The 26254-nt window shown below is 39.2% G+C and overlaps 1 protein-coding gene and 1 long non-coding RNA gene across 3 annotated transcripts in view; one reads left to right on the plus strand and one right to left on the minus strand.

The window, feature by feature from the left end:
• IRF5 (interferon regulatory factor 5) overlaps positions 1 to 16596 on the minus strand; it is a 37882-nt gene extending 21286 nt beyond the window's left edge. Inside the window, exons 1-2 of one of the 2 annotated variants that reach the window (XM_075208531.1) lie at positions 16350 to 16596; positions 3073 to 3313 (exon numbers count right to left, since the gene is read on the minus strand). In XM_075208531.1, coding sequence (XP_075064632.1) covers positions 3073 to 3246 — 174 coding nt within the window. In that variant the 5' untranslated portion in view covers positions 3247 to 3313; positions 16350 to 16596. Of the gene's footprint in view, positions 1 to 3072; positions 3314 to 16307 lie in introns of both variants that reach the window. The other variant, XM_075208532.1, reaches the window with a different exon arrangement.
• Positions 16597 to 16647: 51 nt separating this feature from the next.
• LOC142152177 (uncharacterized) lies at positions 16648 to 25863 on the plus strand. The gene is made up of 3 exons (XR_012691300.1): positions 16648 to 16818; positions 19352 to 19425; positions 24838 to 25863. It is a non-coding gene; the product is annotated as an uncharacterized LOC142152177 (long non-coding RNA).
• The last annotated feature ends 391 nt before the right edge of the window (positions 25864 to 26254 follow it).

Here is a 26254-nt window from a genome sequence, read left to right on the forward strand (position 1 = left end):
AATTTAAGATGGGGTGGTTTGGGGAGAATGAGGTCCCTTTATTAAATGTGCCTATGAATTATTTAATGGCAGTGACGGTTGCGGGAAATAGGTATATTTCTGAAATGTAAATACTATTAATTTATTGCTGGGGCTGTTTGTAGGGAGGGAAATAGGTTTATTTATTAAATGTGAATACTATTATTTTAATGTTGGGGCTGGAGAAAGGCCTAATTATTAATCATGAGTGGTACTGATTTAACGCTGGGGGTGGCTGTAATTTTCTAAATGTACCCATTTTTTTTTCCAAATAGGGTCCCTAACATTCCAGGATCCAGACAAGCCACAACTAAAGAAACCTGCAGCACAGGTGGTGAAAGTGAGAAGAACAGGTAGGAGAGAGCAGCAAAGTCTGTGAAATGTTGTGATTCTAGTGGGACAATCCCAATTTTTGGTGACTGTTCAATGGTGTACACAACAATGCAGTTTTTTTGTCTGTAGGAGGGTGGCGGTATCATTGCTAGTTTTAATGTGCATTATATATTTTATTTTTAAAGTGCAGTATCATTGCTAGTTTTAGCGTGCGGTATCATTGCTGGTTTTAGTGTACGTTATCAATGGTATTTTTAATGTGTGATATGATTGCTAGTTTTAATGTGTGGTGTCAATACCCATTTTAATGTGGTGTTTTGATGATTGTTTTAATGTACAGTATTTTAGTTTGTGGAAGCAATGATTTTTCTTATGCAGACAACCTAAGCGAGCCCTCTGGGAGAGCTGTAAGTGTCATACTGTGGGCTGTACGTGATGTAATGCAGGATGTGTCACTATGCCCTTAATTTTAGATTTTAGGGGCCCCCCTGTCTTAAGTGCCCCGGGCCCCCCGAAGCCTTAATCCAGCTCTGCGTATTGCTGATTACAGTGGACATTTATAGCTGATGAGGTATGATGATTTTTGACTATTTGTTGGACATCCCGAGAAAGGTCACGAGCAGTTTAGTGTTGTAATCAGTCAGCCAATAAGACATGGCTGGGATATAAAACTTGCTTCAACCTCCCATCTGAAAAAAGCAAAAATGCTACTTACAGTTTTAATGGCTTTTACCAAAGCAAAGACACTTGACAACTAAAACAGTAAAACACAGGGGTGACGACACTTTTGATATGACCAGTTAGTTATCTGTAGTTTCAACATGGTCTACCAGACATTGGCAGAAAGATATTATTCTCAAACTATTTCTCAGGCTGAAAAGCATCTGAAGCAAATTTGCATTGACATATCAGTTAACAGGGGAATATCTATCCTGGGATATAAATATAAATTAATACAACTTGATTCTATATAAAATCAATGGTCAAATTTCCAACAGGGTGTATAACTTCATCCTTTGAACACTGGAAACGAAAAGACATACGCTACCTCAATGATATCACCAAAAACACTTCATTTCCTTCATTTGATGATTTAAAAACAAAACTTAATACTCCAAACACATATTTCTTCCAATACCTACAAGTAAGAAATTTTCATTCTACCAACAAATTAACTCTAGGTCGTAGACCGTTGACTTTTTCGAAGCGCTTTCGCTCCGGCGATCTTCTACCAAAGGTCTCATTTCCTTACTATACTGGGAACTTAAAGTCCCTGATTCGAACGGCCGAGATTCTCATGAGAGGGCTTGGGAGAGGGACCTGGGGGAAACGCTAGACAATGAAGATTGGGAGGAAATTAGAACTAACACAGCCTCCAGTTCAATTTGTGTTAAATTAAAAGAAAATGCTTATAAACTTCTTTATTGCTGGTATTTGGTTCCAACCAAACTACAAAAAATCTTCCCAGAGTCATCTAGCACATGTTGGAGAGGTTGTGGCGCAGAGTGGTCCTTCCTCCATATCTGGTGGCAGTGTCCCAGACTTGCCCCATTTTGGACAGAACTTCAGGACTTCGCCTCACAGCTACTGCAGATTGACATCCCGTTTTCTCCCGGGTTTTTCCTTCTCCCTCTCGGGATTCCATCGGCCACTAAATATCAAATGAAAATGTTTCGCCACATAATCTCTGCTGCCCTATGCCAAATTGCTACGGACTGGAAGCAGCCCAATGCTCCAACTCTACAGGCGATTATCAGTAGGATTTGGTATGTTTATCAGATGGAATACATGACATGCATTATCCGTAATACCTCTAAGTCATTCACTAAGGTTTGGGCGCCGTGGACCTCATACTTCCAAATCCAAACCCCTTTTGTCATGTGATTCTACAGCATCACTCCATCTGGATCCTTTCTTCCCTTCCCTGTTCCATCTCTCCCATCTCTTCTCTCTTTATCTTCTCCTATATTCCACTACATTCTTTCCTCCCTCTTACTCTTAGGCGGCCTGCCACACCGCCACTCCCCCCCACCCCTTTACTCTTCTCAGTCTTATTTCTCTTTCTAAAATTGTTGCTTTCTTGAAAAAATTGGGTCAACATCCTTACTAATACTCTTTTCTAACAAGACGCTGTATGTTTTAATGCATATGTATTTTTCAGATTTTTTTTTTTTTAACACAGTGCTATACAGAATGTTACTTTTGGTTGACCCTTGCAAAAATAAAATCTTTAAAAAAAAAAAAAAATCAATGGTCAAAGTGGGCTGCTAGACAGTGGTATGTCATACCGCCACTTCTCCTATGCCTTCAAATTCCATTGACTTACATTTTCCATACCGCCACTTCTAAATTTCCACGTTGACCACTGTATATAATACAATTTGAAGCAGTCACAAACAGATGTGGAAATAGAATGCTAAGCCTGCAGTGATAATCTGCACATTTATGTCCTGTCATGTGAAATATTTAAATGGAACAGAATGAGTTCTTCATAGTAGGGCATTATGTTGCCAAGATGTTTAATATAGTGATATGTTTTATAAAAATATAAATATATTTTATAAAATATATTGTATGGAAATATTTGACCTGTGCTTTATGAAACAATACAATACCTCTATGTACAATATGTGTGTTTTGCCGTAATATTTGGACATGTTAATACAATACTTTAGTAGGATAAGTATTTAAGGTGATACTACCTTTCAATGTTGTGCCCACCTTAAATATGGTGTTCTCATCATCCTGTGTTGGTATGTGTCGGGTTGCATGACGCCATGGGATGCGGAATAGCTTACGATCCTGATCTTCCCAATGTAGCCCTGGGTAATTCCCACTGTCCACCTGTGCCACCAGCCATGGCTTAAGACGGATACGTCGGGGGTGTGGATTCATGTCCACGTGGGTGGTTAGAATACCAGGATGGCAATGGGATAGAACAACTACATCATCATATGGTGTCCTGGAAAACAAAAGTGAGAAGTATGGTCCTTCTTAGTGAGCAGAATTGCTAACCTACCTCAATAAACATTGCTTGAATTATAGAGTAGCCACCAAACATATATAGTACTGTGTCCCTTGCAATGCTAGGAAAGGAACATTGTTATTCCTAGCCTAAAGTTAAATTTTGTTGATGGGATTAATTTGATTAGGGTAAATCTGTCAAGCTGCGGGTTTCCGGCAGGTTTTAAAAGATGTTGCCTATAGAAACCAATCAGATGCTTGCTGTCATTTTGTAGAATGTACTAAATAAATGATAGCTAGAATCTGTTCGGATGCTATAGGCAACATCTCCACTTTTTTCCAGCCCGCAGCTTGGTAAATTTACCCCTTAGAAAGAGAAACAGAAGTGGATCTGCAGTCAATTGACTACTTTGTGCCCTAGATATACCGGGACCCAGAAGAAAATCTGTCTTTTAAGATCATTCTGACTGCCTGCATATTGCTTTATTCGGGTGCCAGTTGGATTTGGCAATTACAGAGCATATAAGAAAAAATATAGTGTTGGTGTTTTTGGTATTTTGTTTCAGATACAGCTCTTGGTGGGCAGATGTAACTGTATTAATGGAGTGAAGAGTAGCTTGGAGGGCGAAAGGATTTAAAAAGAACATCCAGACACTTCAAACTTCATGTGTGGGTATGTGTCTGTGTGTATATGTATGTATGTGTGTATGTGTGTATGTATGTATGTATATATATTTATATATATATATATATATATATAAATATATATATATATATATATATATATACAATGTGTATATATATATTTTTTTTAAAAAATTTGCTAGTGCTGATGTCTGAAAATAAATGTATTCTACTCTACATTTTCACAGGCACAGCTGTCTACTCCTCTATATGCAGATAGCATTAGGGACAGTTATAGAACAGATACTGTTGGTCGTATATATGGATCAGTTTCATTCTTATGTGTTTTTTATTTTAGATTCATTAAACAACTGCCAGGGTGCTCAAGGGGATTCCCACACTACCAAACAGCTGCACTGACATGCAAATTGTACTAGAAGTTAAGAACGTCAACACTTCCCAATTATCAGTGTACACAAATTGCATGCCAGAATATACACTAGTAATCATACCTGCCACAAGCAATTAACACAAGACACGTCCTTATAAAATTAAAATCAATGTCTGAACTTAAATCACTGATTAAAGTAAAAAAGAAAAACAACTCTCCCAAACGTCATCAACTCTAGTAGCAGTGTCTCCCAGTGAATGCCAATGAACTATTCTGAGGAGTTCAGTAGAGCTGTGGGCACCAACATAGTAATACCAGCTGTGGGCACCACCATACCAAGTTCATGAACAAACGTGCAAAGAAAGGAATGTCTAGGCCATAAACTAGGTGTTAGATCTACTTATCAAAAAAGGACATTTCTCAGGCTTCAAACAGGAGGTTACTAAAGTAGATAACTGAATTAGAAATGGCTCAATGGCAATGTCTGATCATCCTTTGGCAGCATGGCACTTAGTCACATTTTTTGTCCAGGGGGCAACATTGTTAACTGGTAAATGAATAATCTCCTCAACTAGCTTGCTCACAATGGTGTTGGTAGATAATATCGAGATATCTCAATGGACCCCGTGATAGTTCTTCTTTGATTACTATAACCACTACAATAGTGTCTGATACAATTAGGTGGTATCTATGATCCTCTGGGCCAAGACACCACATCTCCATCTAGAATAGGCAGGGCTCTCATTCTTCTATCAGTCAAGACATTAGACAGAACATGAACCTGAAATAAAAGTAAAGTAAACTGACACTACTGGTACAAGCAGACCCGGGAGAGAAGGTCATATGCATTATAGGCTGAACTACTCTAATGGAATATATCACATATTATTATATCATAGAGGTGAGCGGTCGGATTATGCAAAATCTGACGTTGGGGAACTGAGTGAAACCGAGTCGTCCTGCCAAACTCCGATCTCAAAACGAGGCTAAACGTCATTTCCGGGAATTATTTTTTTTTGCAAAACTCTTGCGAGTTTTCAATCGCCATCTTTTGTGTGTGTATGTATGTATATGTATATATATATATATATATATATATATATATATATATATATATATATAGTACTCCTTCGTTTCCTCAAGTGCCATTTTAGAACAAACAGCGTGTATTGAGGAGGTTAGCTGCAGTGCTCTGCTCATAAAATAGCGTTCAGAGTGAACCAGGGTAATGGGAAAGCAGTAGAATCCTATTATTGTAAAGCAGTTCTGTAGAGAATAGTCAGCTACAATAGTTTTCTAATCAATTTCTTTTAATTTCAATCTTAAATAGACTTTACACAGACTAGTGGCTACTGGTTGTTGTTAATGCATTGCATATATATTTAATAGTACTAGACAGTATACACAGACTGAGTTAGATATCATTATGAACTAAATAGTATATTTGAGAAAAACATTGTGCTTTTGCTGTCAGACTATTAGTAGCAGAATCCAAAAAACAAACAGATTTCTTTCTTTTAAAATTTAAAGTTTTTCTAGTAAAAGTAAACATAAAGGGACTGATTCATTAAGGAAAGTAAAGCAAAAAAATTTGTAACTTTTTACTCTGCCAAAAGCATGTTGCATTGGAGAGGGAGGTAAATTTATAATGTGGCGACAGATTTATAGTTGGGATAGAGCATGTCCTAGATCAACTTTAAACTTAAATGTATCAAGTATTTGTGTCCTACATGAAAAATCAGCCAGCTCATTTTTTTGCCTTACTTCCTTAATAAATCAGACCCAACATGTTCATAATGTTCGGGCACGTCACAGTGTCTGTAGTGACAGTATGGTGCTAGAAAATCAGCTCAGCTATGAGATAATTGTACCCTAAAAGTAACTCACGCAGGGGGTATTCCCATATGCAGGACTGTTTTTTTGTTCAGGAGAAGTAACGGAATACATTTGAGTGCATTTGTTCAGTTGCGTATGTCATAAAATTATATGCATTTTTTTACATAAATTTCCAATAAAACTGTTCAAACAGTCGTTCCAAATGTTCAAAATATAAATGTTTTAATATTTATGGGTGTCTACTATTTTATATTGAGTCATTTTAGGTTCAGTTATCTATATTCTGTAAAGGTAGAGCCCTATATACAGTCATGTCATGCATAAGAGTGAGACATATTGCTACCTTTCTTTGTAGACTGTGTAATGTTATCATATCTCGAATAAAAGCACCCAAAGTTGGTGTCAGTGTAATGGACAGAAACAGGAAGAACATTTTGGGGTATATTTAGACAGTAGCATTAGTTATTTTAAAACATTATTTGTATTTTTATTTATGCACCTTTTATCTCGCATACTGTAATCAAATTATGTAAACCATATTTATTAATATATACTAGCAGGTGACTCTCCTATATGTCCACCATAAAAAAAAAAAAACATCATTAAATATACTTTTTATTTCCAGTGAAATGGAAACATGCCAAAATATGGAAATTGGCCTGGTTATGATATTGTTATATTAGCTACTGTTTACATATAACATTTTTCCTTGGTAAATCAATGACAATAGTAGTTCACATTCAAATTATTATATACACATAAAAATATTTTCCAAAAAGTTTACCATGCAGAGTAACTATGTCTACATTTCTCTGTATCCAACTGTCTAAGCAACAAATGGGAAGTGTTCTTCACGTGCTTAACCTCTTACACGTTATATCCTCCCTATGAATGCTCAACTATCAGGATCCGCAAGTCAGTATAAAGGGACTTCCCCACCATATTTATAGCAATTATATCCGGACTAAGCCAACATCCGATACAGAAAAGGGATGTATATGAAGCTGAAGATCCTTGATTTGCAACCACAATATAAAAAAATCCCACAGTGATAGTCATATCCAGAATGCAGAGGTTTTAAATGTTGTTTTCATGAAACTTACAAATTTTCCAAATCCAAGCCTGAATGAGCACCTTCAACTCTATTTAAATATATCCTGAGTGATACTGACAACCAGCAGATGACAGACACAAACAACTTCTTGCTGGAAAAACAGTGCATTTTATTGTTCACGTCACCAATAGCACAGCGGACGTTTGTCGGAAGGACACCTGGCGACCCACACTCTAGCTAGACACAGTCCACTTGCCTAATCAGCGGCCAACTAGCTGGCATCAGTTGCCCTTCCCACAAGACAGTTTTAAAGCCTCCACCCAAGCACTACAAACCAATTATATCCATGTGGTGCATCTGTGTGCTGTAAGAGAAACCCAGAGGGAATTTAACTCTGTCTGCAGCCTGTTATTGCAGACTCCTTGGGTTTTCACCTATCCCACTGTAGTGGGATAGGTAAAAAGAGTATTGTGACAAGTAAGTCTCTTTGTTACAACTGTATATATACTATTCTGCTGAACTAAAATGTATTTATCAAAATAGTGTGGGTGCTTTTATTCTGATGTACCTTTTATATACATTTTAAAAAAGAAATAAATTCCCTCTTTAAACACTGCAAGGGTATAGTCTGATCCATTGGTAGCAGGTTGATATTTGTATGTGAAATTAACAGACAACGTATATTTTTAATTAGAAAATATCGTAAAAAAGGTGCATAAACACTGAAAGCAATATAATAACCTCTTTACATATTACTTGCTGAAACTTGCTGAAATAGTAAAAAAAATATATAACAGATGAAATTACATTGAACAGTCACGTTTGGAGAAACAGATTGGCTGATGGTGTTAGTTTACCTTCTCAATGGGGTCCATACATTGCTGCAGGAGAAGACGCCATGCTAGCGCAATAGCCACACAGGGGTCACATCTTCCATTAGTGAAAGAGTTTTTAGTTCATTTGAGAAGGAGCTTACGCCAGGGCTCGCCAATGATCCCTGGCATGGTAAATACAAGCGGCAGTACACTTTGTATTACTGCGATAAGCAGCAAAACAAAACGATACTTACTGCCACTCACTAGCCACCAATGATAAATAGGCCCCTTAAAGTTATCAGTGCCTACAGTGAGGTAATATCTACTGCAACAAGACCAACAAACAGGAGACAGCAGGCCTCATGTCCAGAGGGAGTTTTGTGTGAAGTGTATGTCAGTGTGGTGTTATGTGTCCTATTCATGTCACAACAGGCATCCAGTATCTGCAAGGTGCATTAACACACTGCAGGCACTGATAATATTTAGACAGGGGGCAAAGGGAGGGGGGGCATGGAGGGAGAGCTGAGAAGAGGTCCTGCATGTAGCGCCACAATGCTGGCATGCAAACTGGTATGGTTTAAGAACATTATTCATTAGATGGGATTGGGCCCTGTCACTATCTTCAACATTGTAAAGAAATGTTACATACCTAAATGTATTACTGTGCAGCTGCCAGAGAAAGAAAAACATGGGGTATGTAAATAACAAACAAAAAACAAAACAAAAACAAAACATTTTAGACCCACCCACACAAAAAAACTAAAGGTTTCATGAATCACTCATCATCATCACCATTCATACTCCATAAGGGAAGGGTAGTTGCACATGGACACTTTTCATGCTAGCTTTTTTCTAGCTTCAGAAGCAGTAATATACAGTATATAGTGTTTTTATCACAGCTGCAAAAGCTCATTGCTTATAATAGATTCTTATATGTTATGTCATTCCTTGCATGTGACAATATTCTCCTGCACATGTCTGGGCTATTTGGTATGGTGGCAAAACAGAAGCTATTTCTCTCAAAAAAAACATCCAAGATTCTCTTCAGCTGGGACTGGGGTAAAGAGGACATAATGAATAGCCTCAACTTTAAAGATATTTTAACACAAAACCTTCGCCTTCCAACATGATAATGATCCAAAGTACTAATTCAAGTCAACAATGGAATACCTTCAAATCAGGATGGTCAAAGTCTTGGAATGGTGCAGTTAGAACCCAGACCTCAGTCCCATTGAAAACCTGTGGAATAACCTAAAAAGAGGACTATGCACAGGAGATACTCTCACAATTTGTAGTAGTTGGCTACCATGCATCCCTTAGTCTGCCACAGAGGGAAAAAAGCAAAGGCCGTGGAAGTCTTCCCTACAGACTTTGGCTGCAACTTATGAATCACAAATAGGTTTTTTTCCCCCTACCTTTGCTCTTTTATACCTGTTTGTCTCCTTTCACAAATGTCAATTGACACCCAAAGAGGGCTGGAAAAGACATGGAGGAGAATAAGGGGGGAACCTTTAAAAATATCCAATTCCATGAGGTGAAATGATTGCAAGCAAATATAAAAATTATGTTCTGAGGTTAATATTTTGTGTTTTAAGTGCAGAATTGACACCTTTTAGTACTCAAACTGGAAGGAATGTGATTTTTTTTGTATCATGTTTGAGGGCCCTCAGAAATTTTTTTTGATATCCATTGCTTAGGAATACATTTATACACATAGGGCATACATGGCAAACATTTAGCATAGTAAGGGTTCATAGGATACAAATACGTTGAGAAGCCCTGGTGTTTTTTTGATGGTTAGGTAAATAAGGTATTTGTTTGTGTTATTGACCCTTTACATTAAAACTGGTAATACCAAGATAGTTACAAAAATGAGACGAGGTTATTAACTTATTGACTGCATTAGATGCTATTCTCAGCAATAACAGTTCAATTATATATGTAATATTTTGCAATGCGGTAAGCAACAGCTGCCATTGAAGATGCTTCCTATTGCCACCCAGTTACGTGGTACAGCAACAGCACAACATAAAACACATCCTCATTTGTCCTCCAAGTTTTCAGTTCCTATGCATTTGTTTCTTCTCCGATTGTCAGGATTATGACTTATGAAGTGCAGATCTTGCCCACAGTAGACCACAACCTCCATAGTCCTCAAGTGACAAGCTGGACGGCCCCCCTCCTCAAGATAAATGTTTCTCCTGCCTGTGTAGCTTGCAATCATGAGAAGTGATACAGGAGATTCTTCGGTAGTGTCTACAATTAGCTATCACACTTTGTTGAGGAGAAGTGAGAGAAACCACCTAGGATGGTCGCTTGTTCAGTGAGCTCCTATTCTCATCCTCACAATCCACTTCCATCGAGCACCAGACACCGGAAATTCTGCTTCTGAAACATCACAAGGGTGGCCTTGACATTACCTTGGTTGGTGTGGACTTTCTAATGTCGCTTTGCACGCCCTCCAGACCAGCCCAGAGACCTGCAGCCTGCAATGCCCTCCAAACATCCTGGCCCATGCTCTGTCATGATGTCTTGTTCTTCAGCACTGCCTGCGACTCACCACTGACCTGCTTACTGTCAACCCGCTGTACCCCCAACAGTGCTGGCAGCTCACTGACTCATCCATTGCCTCGATAAGCCTGCCACCAAACCTCCGTAGGTGGTTCAACACTCCTACACCATGCACCTTTTGCCTACCTACGGCCCTGGTGACCCAAAGACTGCCTCCAGACCATCAGCAGCAGCTCAGTGCTCCAGAGACTTCTACTGAGCCTTCCCCGACTGCAGAGCTCCACACATTGCTTTGGTAAAATTAAGGCCTGCTACCTTCCTTTAGCCCTATGTCAGTGGCCCAGAACTTCTGTGGCCTAAAACTTGAGGCTTTCAAGCTGCCTGCTGACCTCTGTTCTGCAACCCAGTATTTATGAGGCCTTCCCATACTAGGTCAGCATGCCTACCTCCTCGCCAGGACCATCTTAACAACATTATGGGCCCCCGGGCAAAGCAGTGCAACGGGGCCCCTAGATATAGACATATAGATGTATACAGAGATAGATAGATGTACTAGCTCAGTGACCCTTGAAGGTTTTTTTTGCAGGTTTTTTTATTTTGCAGGATTATTTATTCTCATTAAGAGCCGTGCCTACGGGGCCCCCTTGCCCGTGGTGCCCCCGGGCAGCTGCCCATCGTGCCCAATGGAAAAGATGGCCCTGCTCCTCGCCTCACTGCCCTCCATACTCATGAAAGACTGACCACCAGCTCGGAGCCTATAAACTGCACAGGACTCTCCTCACCATTCTGTGCCTTTCATACCTGACCTCAGCTGACCTACTCCACATCATTAGCTACCTATTTCATCAACCTAACTTGAACATTGCCTCCACAGCAAAGCCCCTTATTACTTTATTTACTCATTACTCTTTGCCTATCTTATAATGGTTTTCCCACCATCTAGGCCTTTTTACCACCTCAGCCTCTGCTCCATTAATGATCCCACTCCATGAAGACCCTCATACGACCAACCTCTGGTTCCTCTTCCATCTCTGCACCCCCTCATACCTTAAACTTACACCAACTGCCTCAGATCCCCTTGCTACCATGCCATCATGGACCTCATGCTTAGTGCCTTACTGCTCCTCTATCATGTACCTCTACTCTAGTGCTTACCATGTGCCTCAACACTGGTTCATATCCCAAACTAATGTGTCCCACTTGATGCTACTGTCCCCCCTCCCTCCTCTAGAATGTAAGCTCTCACAGGCAGGGTCTCCTCTACCTTATGGCTCGTGTCTGTCTGCTATCCATTTACATTGCTTGTCCCTTGTTTTTGTTTGTCTGATACAGAATTAATTCTGTATGCCATGTGATTTGCTCTGTTAATTGCATCCATGCATATATTATTCTGCTCAATTGTATGTCCTTTGACATGTCTGATGCTGATTTTTGTGCATGCCATGCTATATGTCGTGTTTATTGCATCCATGCATTTATTATTCTGTTCTATGCACCCTTGTACCTGCTATTATGCTTAATGTCATGTCAGGCACTACGGAATTTGTGGTGCCATATAAATAAGCAATGACAATTACCTGCTCAGTTTCTATCCTGCAGTGTGCTAAACTCCAATTGATTTGAGTTATGTGAACGAAACAGCTTATAATAACAGACTAATGGGAGAGATACTTTATAAAAGCAGTCACCATATACAGTATATGTATGGGATCAGTTACTCTTAACTTACCACCGCATATAAATGGTTACCAGAGGCTCTGCTTCTTTATTCTTGCTAATAGATATAATAGGTCACAAGACAGCAGTTATGCTTCCCTATACTTGCCACCACTATTACAACTTGTCACAAGGTAATGTATGCAGCACTCTAGGATGTAATGTATGTGGTCAATCAGGAGCAAGGGGGCATCTGCCCTCCGGATGGACCAATAGTGGGCTACCTTGGGCTGGGTTAATGGACCAACTACATTTTTTTTCTTTTAAAATGTTCTTAACAGGCTGCCCAGTCAAGTCTTTCCCCTGGGCTGAGATTTACCAGCCCTCCCCTGTGGTCAATGCTGGGCACAAGATATATGGGCACAAGCTGTGGGAAAGTTTTGAGGTTCAATACAGAAACTGGTAAAGCACCATGGACAGCAATATCTTTATTTCATTTTTTTTAACGATGGACAGAGCCTCATAAGTCAAAACGTAATTAATGTGTATCTTTTATAGACTTTAAGTGCTGTCATTTCATCATCGGAATGACGGGGAGCTGTAATGATGACTTCTCTCTAAGAGAGCACTGCTATTGCTGACACACTGAAAGGCTAGTTTACCAACATTAGCGTTCAGGTGCAAAATGTGCACTGAATCACAACAACCAATCAGCAATTAGCTTTTATCAGTCCAAGTTAGATAACGTGTTTGATTGGTAGTTATGGTTTAGTGCAAAGTTTGCATCTGAATGCCATGTAGGAAAATAAGCTCTAATGATTAGTAAGGCAGGATAGACATTTATAGAAATAAACAAGCACTCAGAAGCCATCAGTAAGCCATTTATTATATATTTTCAGATTAATAATAAATGTTTTGTGTTTATTTACACTTTAAATACAGCACATGATTTTCCAAATCACATACACACTTTCCAGAGTAAACTAAAAGCATGTTCCCATTGCCAGAGATACAGTTCAGCTACCAAGGGGCATATTTACTAAACTGCGGGTTTGAAAAAGTGGAGATGTTGCCTATAGCAACCAATCAGATTCTAGTTATCATTTATTTAGTGCATTCTACAAAATGACAGCTAGAATCTGATTTGTTACTATAGGCAACATCTCCACTTTTTCAAACCTGCAGTTTAGTAAATATACCCCTAAGTCTTTTACATTCAGCTAGGACTTAGCTGTCAACATTTTAAATGTACTTTTCTGCTGGGATAGAATAGTCCAGTTATGGACAACAGGCGGCCGAGCCATCACCTGTGGCCCACAGCTCCTCTCTGCTGTCAAATTTGTTTTTTTTATAGCTTGCAACACTTGTTTACAATGTCTGCTGATATATTATTACAGATAGGAGTCTCTTTCTTCTATCAGGTTGCCTATCGCTGGTCTAGTTGAATCTTGGGGCACTACAGTAGCCATCATGGTATATTTACTACACGTAATTATAATGTAACGTGTGCATTTCAATACATTATAACTTAGAAAGGCCAAGATAAATACTAGAGTGCGAGAACTGCATCCAATATATTAAATATAGGTATTGTACTAAAATGTGGTCATTATCGAAAAAGCAGGGACATTTTCAGAGACAAGCAAATCTTTAAAAGCTGGTAGGTATGGTCGCACATTGGAAATATCAACATTTAATCTGTCAACACTAAAAATGTTGACAGGGTAAATGCCTACATATCCATACTGTTGACAATCACAATGTCTACATGGTAAAAATGTAGACATTGTGATTATCAACAGCCACAATGTCGACATTAAACGAGCAATCCCGGCTGCATAGCAATCAGACGCTCAAGGACCGTGGATATCCTCTACTTGAACCAGCATTGGGACGTTTGTTTTCTGCCAGGGAACTTGCTCTTCTTTGGAAAAATCTATGCGGTTTTGGAGGAATACAGATACGCCTTTGTGTTTTGATTTTAATGTATAACAATTGATTGCTCTTTTATCTTTGAGATTAAATTTGCATTTTGAATAACAGCCTGAGCATTGTGGAGATTTTTAATGTATGACTTTATAGTTTGGAGCAAACTACACTTTTTTGCCTCTTTTCTGAATTGCAGTTCCTTAGGGATCTACCTCTGAGATTAGGAAAAATTGTCAAGGAAGCTTACATTAAACTTATCATCAAATATACACCCACTATTTTCTATACTTTGGAACGAGTTCACTTGGCACTACTATAAGTCCATCTTGTTAAAGGTTTTTACACTATCCGTGGCACTTCTCTTTCCTTTTATCCTGAATTCTAGATCTGACATTTGCAGGCAAGAGTTGTAAAGATAAGTAACTGCCCACTATATACAAGAAATTATGTACTACTAAATTAAGTGTTACCTAGCGCCTATTTTGCTTATATCTTCTAGTAATATATATATATATATATATATATATATATATATTGAAACTGAAATCTAGTGTAAGAAAGTGCATAATATTATTGGATATTTTGAAACTTCTATTTTTAATGTTTAGAACCCCTTCTGGGCGAGTGGGCACAAAAGGCTTGGTTTTACAGTGGTTAGCATTTGAAGAACTGATGACCACGTGTTCTATCCTATCTCTGGGTCCTGTCTGTATGCTTTGAGCTCCCAATGGATGCTACATAAACATACTGGACATTAGCTAAACTCTGTCTTGTCATTACTAAACAATAACACACCATGGTTCCATCATCAATGAAACAACTAACGAATGTAATGTATGTGGGTTTTAAAAAAACGCACATCAGGGACACACATGTCCGTATTCAGCAAGAAGCAGATCTGAAGATACGTCTGTTGATGAATACGAGTCTAGGTCTGCTCTACTCTAGCAGACAAGACACTGCAGGTTAGGCCTACATGTGGAATATAAAGTCACCAAAGAACAAACAGAAGAAAAAACTATTCAATAAATGTCACCAGTTAATAATATAGTCATTAATGACAAAACATAAAAAAATATTTTTTTCCTTAAAATACATTCATTAGAATGTTATTAATGTCTACTCTACATAAAATAAATTGTTACAGTTGCTCCTGATTGCAAACACATGTTATAGCATGTTTACAAAGCCATCATCACTAGTAATCAGCACTTACACCAGACCTGTAGCTGGTTCAAGTGATACCATTCTTAGAAATGACCAATGCTTGAATCGGACACTGCTGCATGCGCTCGAGCTTGTCACGCCATAACTGTACATTGATTATGTGCATTTACCATTCCCAACCCGCTCCGCCCCTGAAATCATTGGCTGCACTAAGGGTACTATGTGCCCAAAAATGAATTGAAAGTTACTGTGTTCACTGGCGCATACTCCGGTTCTGGGCATGTTTTACGCAAAATATGGCACGTATTGGCATTTATGTTCCTTGATGATTCAGGCTCTATGTTTGAGGTTTCAAATACATTTATTTTAGCATATTTGTCTTCAGCTATATAACATGTTTGGATAAATTGACTGCTTGAGAAGACACTTAATGATTGTGTCTGTTATCTTGCTTGTTTCAGAATTACAATGTCTGATCTCTTAACAAACAATAAACACTAACATTTAAATAATAATAATAATAATAATAATAATAATAATTAATTATTATTTTAAAAAAATCTTCTATGGTCAAAGTTGCTGATTAGTACATGAAAATCAAGTTTAATTTGATTGATTTTGCTGTCATATTTTCATCCTTACACCAAGGTAGGACATTGCTATTCAACACTGCTCTACTTATCAGCAGGTAGATTGCATAATCTCTTAACCCTCTCCTAATGCCTACTATCCCAGGTTAACGTTACAGCAAACAAGCAATTAAGAGAATTTAGCCAGTTTTAATAGCCATATATAAAAAAGCAAGCGATCTGTAGATGTATTATAATAATACCGATCCTCTGCATGATCTCACTATACTATGAAAATTATTTTTTCAAAAGCAAATCTCATGTGATAAGGCGAACGCACTTGTGGCTATTTATGAAGTTGTCAGCACTTAAATTCTACCCAGTGTACTTGTTGTCTCATATATAATAACATGACAAGTGAAAATACAGAATTGACTTACAGTCCTTGTCGGGTGATGTGAGGCCCAGATAGCTGATCTTACCTGCTCTATGAGAGGTAAGTGATCTCCAAGCCGGACGAGTGGAAAGCCGGTCATAGATGTGGGGAGGCTGTGTCCTAGGTGCCTCTCTTAGCAGTCATACTGCAGAAACTGCAGACCATGACACCACATTGAAATGCAGAGCAGTGGGAAAAACACATTTAACAAGTCACTGAAAACGTTGACAATAAACAGAAAATGCAGAAGCTGGATGTGAAAGCAGAAGGAGAGGTGGGAGGTGCATTTCCTGGTTCTAAACTTCATGTAGGAGGGCAGAGCTGGGCTTCAGGTGACACCAAGCCCTGCCTTCTGCTGCTCACTGCATAGGATCTCCGAGGTAATGTCCATGACACGCATAGTACTGCTCTACAGGTACACAGGGAAATATTTATAGCAGGGGAAGGAAAATACAGTGTTATCTGCACTGAGATAAAATCACAGGCTTTATGGCCATGACCAAGTATATTGACAGGTATATAAACTTGATGGGAAATAATAGACTAATGTCATAATTCACAAAAGTGGGGTTAAAGTTGTCTGAATTTTATTATTATGAACGATCTGGGTACATGTTTCTCAATAACTGTTTTTAATCTGTTTAATCTATATATTTTTTTTATACAAGGATTTGTTTCTAAGTCATAATTATACTTAAAATAGTCATACTTTATTCCAAAACCTAAAATTAATTTTGGGGTTTTACCAGCTTTACCCACGTTCTCTGAGTGCTGAAATTAGTTAATTAGTTAAGTTATTATTGTTCATTGAGAAATTGGTTAAACCTTTGTCATGCTTGTGGATTAGAACCTCTGCTTCCTTTGCAGAGCTCCCAAATGTCTATGGTTTACTTTATTTAACCTAAAAGGAAGTATGAGGGTGGAGGGCAAGACTTCAACAAATTTCACCTCCCATAGGTGTCACAGTTTTAATATCTATCGGCAAAACTCCTCTTCTGTCCTACCACCCCATCTATGGAACAGAATCAGTGTATGTGCCTTTTGTTTACACAAGCGTTAAAGGTGGATTAGAAGGAACTTCTTACAATCATGTTTGTCATTTGGAAAGGGCTCACATGTGTCCTAGTATGTTTAGCATAATGTGGAATTATTTTCCTAAAATGTATATTCATATGCATATATATGATCATAATAATTGGGACTAGAAGGCTTTAGAGAGAAAAAATGATCACGAACAAGAAGAACAGTTTCTGTTTTTTGTTGTTTTGGCGTTTTTTGATCAGTAAAAAAATGAAGGGCTCTGAATTAAGATTTGTGTGGCTTTTATGGAAATTAAAAAACATGGGATCCTACACAATTCATTTTAGTTAATCTTGGAAATATTGAGCCAATATATTCTTTGGACACATTATGTTGTAACTTTTCCTTCATTCATCATTAATAATATACTGGACACTTTCAGTAGTACACTACAGCAAAAAACAACCCTGGTACAGTACTCCGACAGTACAACATTCTGTATTTGGATACATTTAAAGGTGCAAAATGTTGTGGAAATTCATGGAAGTGTGCCCATTACATGTATGAAGGATTGAGAAGATAATGGGGAAAAATTAACTTCCAGGAAAGTGTAAAATGGAATAAAAATGTGTTATAATAATGTATGTGCTTAGGGATCATACAAGAAGTGTGTGTTTATAAATGACACACGTACAGATGGAAGACCATTTGTTTATATGAACAGAGCGATTGAGCATCCGTCACCGGGTGCTTTGATCTTGCAGTTCACTTCTGACTGTCACACTTCAGTAGTTTTACCATTAGGTAGATATTGATAGTGTGGAATGATCCAACAATCATACGCAGTTTGAGAAGCGCCAAACTGTCATTTATCAAAATGAAATGTGTTACATATGTACAGGGGCAGTGCAAGGCTTCTCGGTGCCCTAGGCAAAGCTTCAGCCTACCGCCCCTTACACACTTGACATTTGTAAAATAAAAATAGTAACTCTTACCTCCTCCTGGCTGGCTGGTAATGCTGCAATCCAAACGCACTGATGTCCAGATGTACTGATGTCTGACGCAGAATGCCGTCCAGGCTTCACTGCTGCCCAGGAGCAAACACAGGATATCTAGAGGGGAGGCTTCGAATGTTAGATTTCAGAACAAAGTAAAAAAAAACTTGACCTCACTCACCTGTTACACACTGACATGTCTCCTGCTGTCCACCATAGCATGCCACCTGCCCACCAGCTTTTCTTACACATGTCCCCTGCCCACCAGCTTTTCTTACACATGCCCCCTGCCCACCAGCTTTTCTTACACATGCCACCCATACCCATCAGCTCTTGTCACACGTGCCACTTCCATTCCACCAACTTTTCTGCCCACTAGCTTTTCTTTCATATGCACCCCTGCCCTAGCCAGCTTTTTCACACGTTTCTCTGCCCATCAGCTTTTGTCACACATGCCCCTCTCCCCACCAGCTTTTCTCTCAAATGGCCCCCCTACTCACCAGCTTTTCTCAAACATGGCCCCCCTACTCACCAGCTTTTCTCAAACATGCCCACCTGCCAAACAATTTTTTTCTCCTATGCCCTCTTGCCCACAAAGTTTTAATAAATAAATAGCTTAGTGCTCTATGTATGTCATTTAGATTACATTTGTTTATATGTTAACGTATTCTGCAGCTTTAAATTAATTATTCTAATGGACAGCGACAGGGGAGAGCCAAATAGTGTGCAAATACTTATAAAATAAATGGTTGCTCAAACCTTAAGTTCCTTTAAATTAATAGTAACCTGCCCCCTCCCATTTTCTCCAGCCCCCTCTCTCCACATTTTCTTTTTTTTTTTTTTCAAAACATTTTTATTGAAGACATTCAGACATCAATAATGTAATGCTGTCCATTTCACAAAAGAAGAGAAACATTCCATTGTAAATACAGTCAATATAAATGTACATGGGTATTATTACATTTTTTCCTTGGATAACACTTGATCTCCACATTTTCTGTTGCCCTCTCTTCCCCCTCATTTTCTCCAGCAGTCTGGACGTCACAATGCTGCCAGGAGCCCAGCGCCTGAAGGTTGCGGAAGAGTCAGCACTGCCTTTCTTTATAGGTAAGGACAGCGGCATTAGGAAATAGCAGGTGATCACACCACCCTGACCACCTAACTAACAATGTCTCATTCAGGGACATTGTTAGTGTGGGCACCCGGCCAGAGTGACACGCCCCCCCCCCCCCCCCCCAGAGCCTAGTGTGGCGCTGGCCATGCATTTACATTTTTATGGTCACATCTAGGTACATTTCAGAATTTCCTTAAGTATTCCATATGTACAACATTTATGTACTAACTATAAGTAATTCAAAATTACTTTTTGTTTGGCAGTGATTTGAGTAACTAATGGTATGGGGGGGTTTCAATTGGGCGCATTACTGCCGAAAGTAACGTGGCCTGCGCTCTATTACCGTAAATACAGTAATGTTAACCCTGATTTTTCAGGGAGCCGCGAGGAAAGATTAGCGTTAAAAATTAAAGCACTAATAGTAATAGAGCGCACTATTACCGTAGTAACAGTAATAGTGCGCAGGCTGCGTTACTTTCGGCAGTGGCACGGCCAATTGAATTTCCCCTTATGTGTGCTAAAAAAGGAACATTGAACTAATTTATCTCCCTTTGTTTGTATATAGACATAGGCGTATATTTACTAAACTGCGAGTTCGAAAAAGTGGAGATGTTGCCTATAGCAACCAATCAGATTCTAGTTATCATTTATTTAGTAGATACTACAAAATGACAGCTAAATTCTGATTGGTTGCTATAGGCAACATGTCAACTTGTTCACACCTGCAGTTTAGTAAATATACCCCATAATCTCTCACTTTATCTACATTCTAGAGACACTGAAAAGTACTTGTATAAATATGTCTTTTGTATATCTCTGCATATTTGCAGCAAAATAATATTCTGTTTGTAGATTAATTTAGCCAAATGTGTTTTACTGAATACAGCTTATTTGTTTTCAGTGATGAGTAGGAAGTAATAAAAATTTCTAGAACAAATGTTTAGCATGTTTTATAGCTTTAGTGAAGTTGACAATGTGAACAATGCTTAAATAGTATCTCTCATCTAAAACAAATAGATGCAGTGATTTTTTTGGGTGAGCTAATATTTATGAGAATCAAAACTAATTACATCACAGAGGCACTTGATGACCAATATGCTTGAAGCACTGGTATACATAGTCTACATGACCTTAGACAGGAAAACCATCTGTCCCTCCATCCCAAACATTCTCATAATAAAGAGACGATAACTAATACCGCTTGCACACTGCCGCCCCGGCAATATCCCGGGTTTTTTAAGCCGGGTTTTTGCCGGGGCTCGGAGCGTCCCAGCTCAGAAACACCATTCATACTGCACCTCGGACCCGGGAATTTCCCGGGTTGACCCCATTCATACTGCACAAGTCTGTGACCTGGCAATTTGTGGGAGTCATCACCAGAGCAGTTTTCATTGGCTGAAAAATGGTGATACACAATATAATAATACAATAATACAATAATGAATAAAAGATACCTCCAATTGGCTTATATATTTAGTCGTACTAGTCTAGGAGGGCTTTCTGAAAGGCATAAAGAGACTGGGAAACATATATTTAAGGGAAGGTTGTAGGAGCTTTTAAAGCTAGGCATTGCATATTTCAATGATTACCCCAAAAGACTAGACTTCTAGATGGAAAATTAATGGCCCCTTTTTGGCAAGCATAAAATGAATGAGAAATGCCTAATTCCAAATCCTCCAGAGACAGGCAGACAGCCAATCAGCTTGTTTTCTGTGCAACCCAGGTTGAAAAACTCGGGTTGCACCATTCATAGTGCAGGCAACCCGGACCCGACCCGGGAATTACCCCTCGATAAATCCCGGGTTGAAGACCTGGGTTTTTAGACCCGGGATTTTTGATTTGTACCATTCATACTGCACCAAGACCCGGGTCGTTTGAGCTCGCCCCGGCAAAAACCCGGGATTTTGGTGCAGTATGAATGGGGTATAAGCAGTGAGAGAATATGGACACAGCCTTTTATTTAAATTTACATTTGTTCATTAAGGGAAGGGGTGTATCATGCAATCAAGTGCCCCCCAAAGGGTCAGGATTCTGTGACAAATAACTATATTCAATGGGTCACGTATGCCGTGCCCTTCCAACTGGCCACCCATTGCTCTGTTTCGATGACAGCTATAACCAGGGTGTGATAACCTATTCTGTGGGCTGGGAACCCTCCCGTGTTTGGTAGATTCAAACGAGGTGAAGATGTTCGCCATGGACCTCTGCAAGGAGGTCGCGGTTCTACAAATGGATACCAAGCAAGAACGACAGGAAAGGATGATTCGCCAAAAAGTGAAGTGAAGCTGGCTGCTGAATGGTACTCAGAGGTATATAATGTTGGATACCAAGAACAGTTAAAGAGATTCAAATACAGGATAGCAGGATTAGCTCAAAAGCATGTGATGCTGTATGCCAGGATCAGTAGAAGAGATTCAGTTACAGGATTCCGGAATTGCAGAATACGAGGATGCTGAGACACAAGGATAGCAGTATACCAAGGAGCAAAACCATCCAGCAACTGGTCAGGTTACAGGACATGTAGATCTGGCACTCTCTGTCCTGTCCAGGTGCCTTAAATAGGTGTAATGAGGAGGAGTGATATCTAATCAGCCTATGACTGAATTCCAGACATAATAAAACGTGTCTGCGCATGCACAGACCAGAATCTATGGTGACACCCGCCATCGTAGAAGACATAGTGCATCAGCTGGCCAGGTGGAGGAGGCCAGGTAAGCACGTCAGACCTCAGTAGACAAGCCAGAGGGTCCGATGAGTGACAACAACATAATCACTTGTTACGATAAACATGGAGTTGTCCTGTTGTTTCATGCACAACCAATGTTTCCACTTAGTTTTGTTTAACCTGGTTTTCCAGAGAAAAAAACAGGTCAAGACCAGGAATTTTGAAAGAGGAAACACTGTGAACCACATTCTTGTACTTTCCCCGAGTTAGGTTAACAACATATTTTTGCTGTGCAGGTGTATGGCCCCACAATTAGAATTTAGCATGCAGGATTCGCAGACTATAAAGCAAATGTGCAATAGATGCAGATGTTATTATGCAATAAAGGAAATTCATGGAAAAACATGATGTAAAGTCTTGCAAAATAATTATGTGATGCTCAGCATAATTAGAGAAGCACATAGTATTTACAACCATACAGTGATTCATCAATCAGACATTTTCATCAAATGGGAACATTTTCTATTCATTATATCTATTTTAGACCTGAGGCAGAAAAATATTTTTCTATCTGCTCCAATCAGGAAAAAAATTTGATCATGAATTCCGATATACAGCAAATAATGTATGGTTCTGTTGAAGCTCAGTCAGCACTACTGTCATTGAGTAATAATTGAAAATGCTACATCAAGCATATTTTTGAAACCAGGACACACAAGAGTAAAGCTTGGCAAGTCCATAATAAACAAATTGTGCTTCTGTGACAGGATGGATCGCCTATGCCACCCTGTCTGTTGTTGCTGGGAATCGGCTGGGCTTGCTTACTTACTTTGCCACCATTCCCTTTCGTTATCCCAAATGCACCCTCTTGCCGCAGTAGGAGGGGCTTACACGAGCTGCCACCACTGGACTCCTATACTGGCATCCAGAACCGAGTTTCTTCTGCTAGCGTGTCTCGTTGCTGGTGTACCTGGGCTAGTAACTCCGAACCTCTTACTATGGATCCGGGTTGCGGTGAATGGATCCCCCTCCCTGGCCTATCACATTGACCAGGGCTGCTGGGTAGCAGGCAGAGCGGTGGTACTGGAAACGCTTGGGTCCAAACCTCAGAGACAGCCGGAGAACGAATTATATTTTTGGTCTAATCTGCAGGTCACAGGAATACAGCAATATTGAAGATGTTTTCAAGCAGGTCTTGAAGCAAGATGTTTATTTGCTCTCACCCTGGTTGAAGGTACCAGTGTGATCAGGTCAGAGGAAATTCAGAAGAACAAGTTTCAAATACAAGCTGATGCCTTTTTATACAGTTCAGAAATAGTCTGTTTTTAGAATCAGGATGTACCCTGCTTCCCAAAACATAGATTTACATGCATTTCAAGGCTAACAAAATTTACACTTATCTATGAAATTCACTCTGGGCAAAAGGCCACACAGTAACGACCCCCTGCTGGGCCTTTGGTAGAAGCAGGCATGAGACTTCATCATATGCCTAATTGGAGGTTTCCACTAGCAACCTTACAAGTCCCAGAAAATGACACTTTCATACAAAACACATCCCAATACAAAAAAGACTTTGCAAACAAAGGCTCATTGTATCAGATATATACATCAGAAATAAGGCATATCCTTTAGTAAGGTTAAAACAGGAAAAACGAGTTTCTACCCTGGTCTCAGAAATAACGATTTCCTATCTCAAAATATATACAATATTAAAAATAAGTGCATTGGCAATTTATATAAATCAGCGCCCTGCGCTATTTCCCTTCAATAAATTGGTACCACAAGTTATTTATGAGTGATCCAGTCACAGCTTCCTTTTAGAGGATTATTGTTCCTTTCCCGCTTATTCACCATGGGAAATCCAGGATACCTGAGAGCACTATAGGTGCAATCAAATCTGGAACTTATATACAGAGTTTCCAATCTAGAATGCTTTACATTACCAATATGACTTGCATGTCTGGTCTCTTTGTTCTATGATTAAATATCCCCCATTCATTGCAGCCCATAATCAGGGATTCCTATAAAGAATATTTGATATAAATAATAGTGACTGCATTTGACTGTCGTGTCAGTTGTTTTTACGGATGATGAAAACAATTTGTGTAAATCAGTTTCAGAGTAAAGAGAATGGTATGTTCTTTATACAACTAATGACTTGATGTCATCCATACATAGAAGTTACAGTATGAACAGGTCACCGTCTGATTCATGAGGTAACAACAACACTAATACCTACTTATAGAACACTGCAAATATTTTATATGTTTGTCTGGATCTGGACTATCTCGTTAAACATAGTTTTCCCGTTTTGATGCCAGGGTTTCCTGTAATAAAGAAAGATGACTTAAAAGCCACTTCCTGTTCCAATTACAGACATCATGACTCAGACATGCCCCAGCTGTGCCAAGGTAAATCCACACCCGTTCTCTATCAGGTTGTGCACACAATACAACTAGCACATCTAAACACCAGCTTACATGCATTCAGGGACTACAAGTTTAATGGGTGAATGTAGTTTCTTCAGCACTAACTGAAAGATACATTTAGGATAGATTGGATGGCAGGAAGTGTAAGAAGCAGCCATTCTATACGCTTCCTTCCTTTGTAGGGTGACATTCCCTTTTAATATTGTCACTATGTCAAGGTGAAGATTGTTTCTCTCATAATACGCATGCTCCTGTGTTGTGGTACACTGCATATACTGTGCAATTTATCTGCTCTAATTTCTTACAAACAGGAGGAAGCCGACGGCTTAGATAATTTCGTAGCTGGCCAGAAATCCTTCTTTTGGCAGACAGCGCATATCTTTGTATTGAGGCAAGAAGAGCTTCCCGTGAGCCCAGTAATGATTACATCCATTTCAGTCATTAACTGCTCAGAAAGTGTTATTCACATTTTCAAGCACGTTGCACTATTGCAGGACTTTAAATCTTGGTATCGGTGAAACTGGAGTTGATATGTAAATTCCTACAGCTCAGCCCAGTCAAAGCATAAGTATCATTCTGAAATATCATTGATTAACTCAATATTTTGTCTTTCTAAATAGATGAGCAGTAATCACATGGGGTTTGTTTACTACGAAACAAATGTATGGTCTAACTTGCATTAGATTCATCAAAACTAGTTGCGTTCAAGTCTGGACTAGCAATCCAGCAAATCTGGAATTTGCCAGAAAGTCTGGTGTTGCCTAAGAGTATAAGTGGGTTGGTTAGTGGGTTGGTTAGAGCTCCCACACAGGGCTGTCTTAGTGCATGAGTACGCTGAGCAGTTGTCCGAGGACCCAACGAGCATAGGTGCCCTATAGGTTTGCCAACTTTTTAGTATATTATTCCGGAAATTGCACTCAATGTTCATGCGCATGACGATAACCAACTGTGCAGGAGAAACGTTCATTTTCAAGACTGAAACTGATACAAAATCACCTCTGCACAATGGGGCAGCAAAGTTTGAACTGATTTTCACTTGTGTATGGAAAATGACCACCTGACGACCATTGACCAGGTCAATTATAAAGCCATTCTGTGCAAAGAAATTTCATAAATGTTTGTGTTCATAGTAATTTCGTACTGTGCCATCTCCGTCTGTATGATTTACCAAATTTTTTTTAACCATTAACCATTTTTATGTTGAGTTTCTTGTTTTTCAACTTCAAGGCTTATGTTATATTGTCCAAACGTTTGTGTGGATCCATCTCTGCTGTACAGCATGTTTTTCAATGTTTACACACTGATTTTGTTGGAGATAGCAATAAATAAAAGCTTAATTTTATCGATAATTTACATTTTTATTCCGGTGAGTGGTTGTGTAGGTAGGGCCCCACTGCACTGCTTTGCCTGGGGTCCTATAATGCTGCTAAGACAACCCTGCTCCCAGACACTTGTTAAAATGAGTGGGAAACTCTAGGCATACTGTGCTCAGCTGACCCCACTTTCATACCTGGTTGGCCAGTGTGCCAATGGATAGACACAAATATGTGCCAGTCTACTAAAATACATCTAAGAATGACCCATCTTGTTCTCCACGTTGACTTTATATTTCTTATCAAATTGTTTACAAGAGCTCCTCACAGTAAGTGTAGCAACAAACACAGAGCCGTAACGACGGCGGTGCGGGCGGTGCGACCGCCCCGGGCGCAAGCCCAAGTGGGCGCAGCC

Source organism: Mixophyes fleayi, chromosome 4, assembly GCF_038048845.1.
Source record: "Mixophyes fleayi isolate aMixFle1 chromosome 4, aMixFle1.hap1, whole genome shotgun sequence".
NCBI lineage: Eukaryota > Metazoa > Chordata > Amphibia > Anura > Limnodynastidae > Mixophyes > Mixophyes fleayi.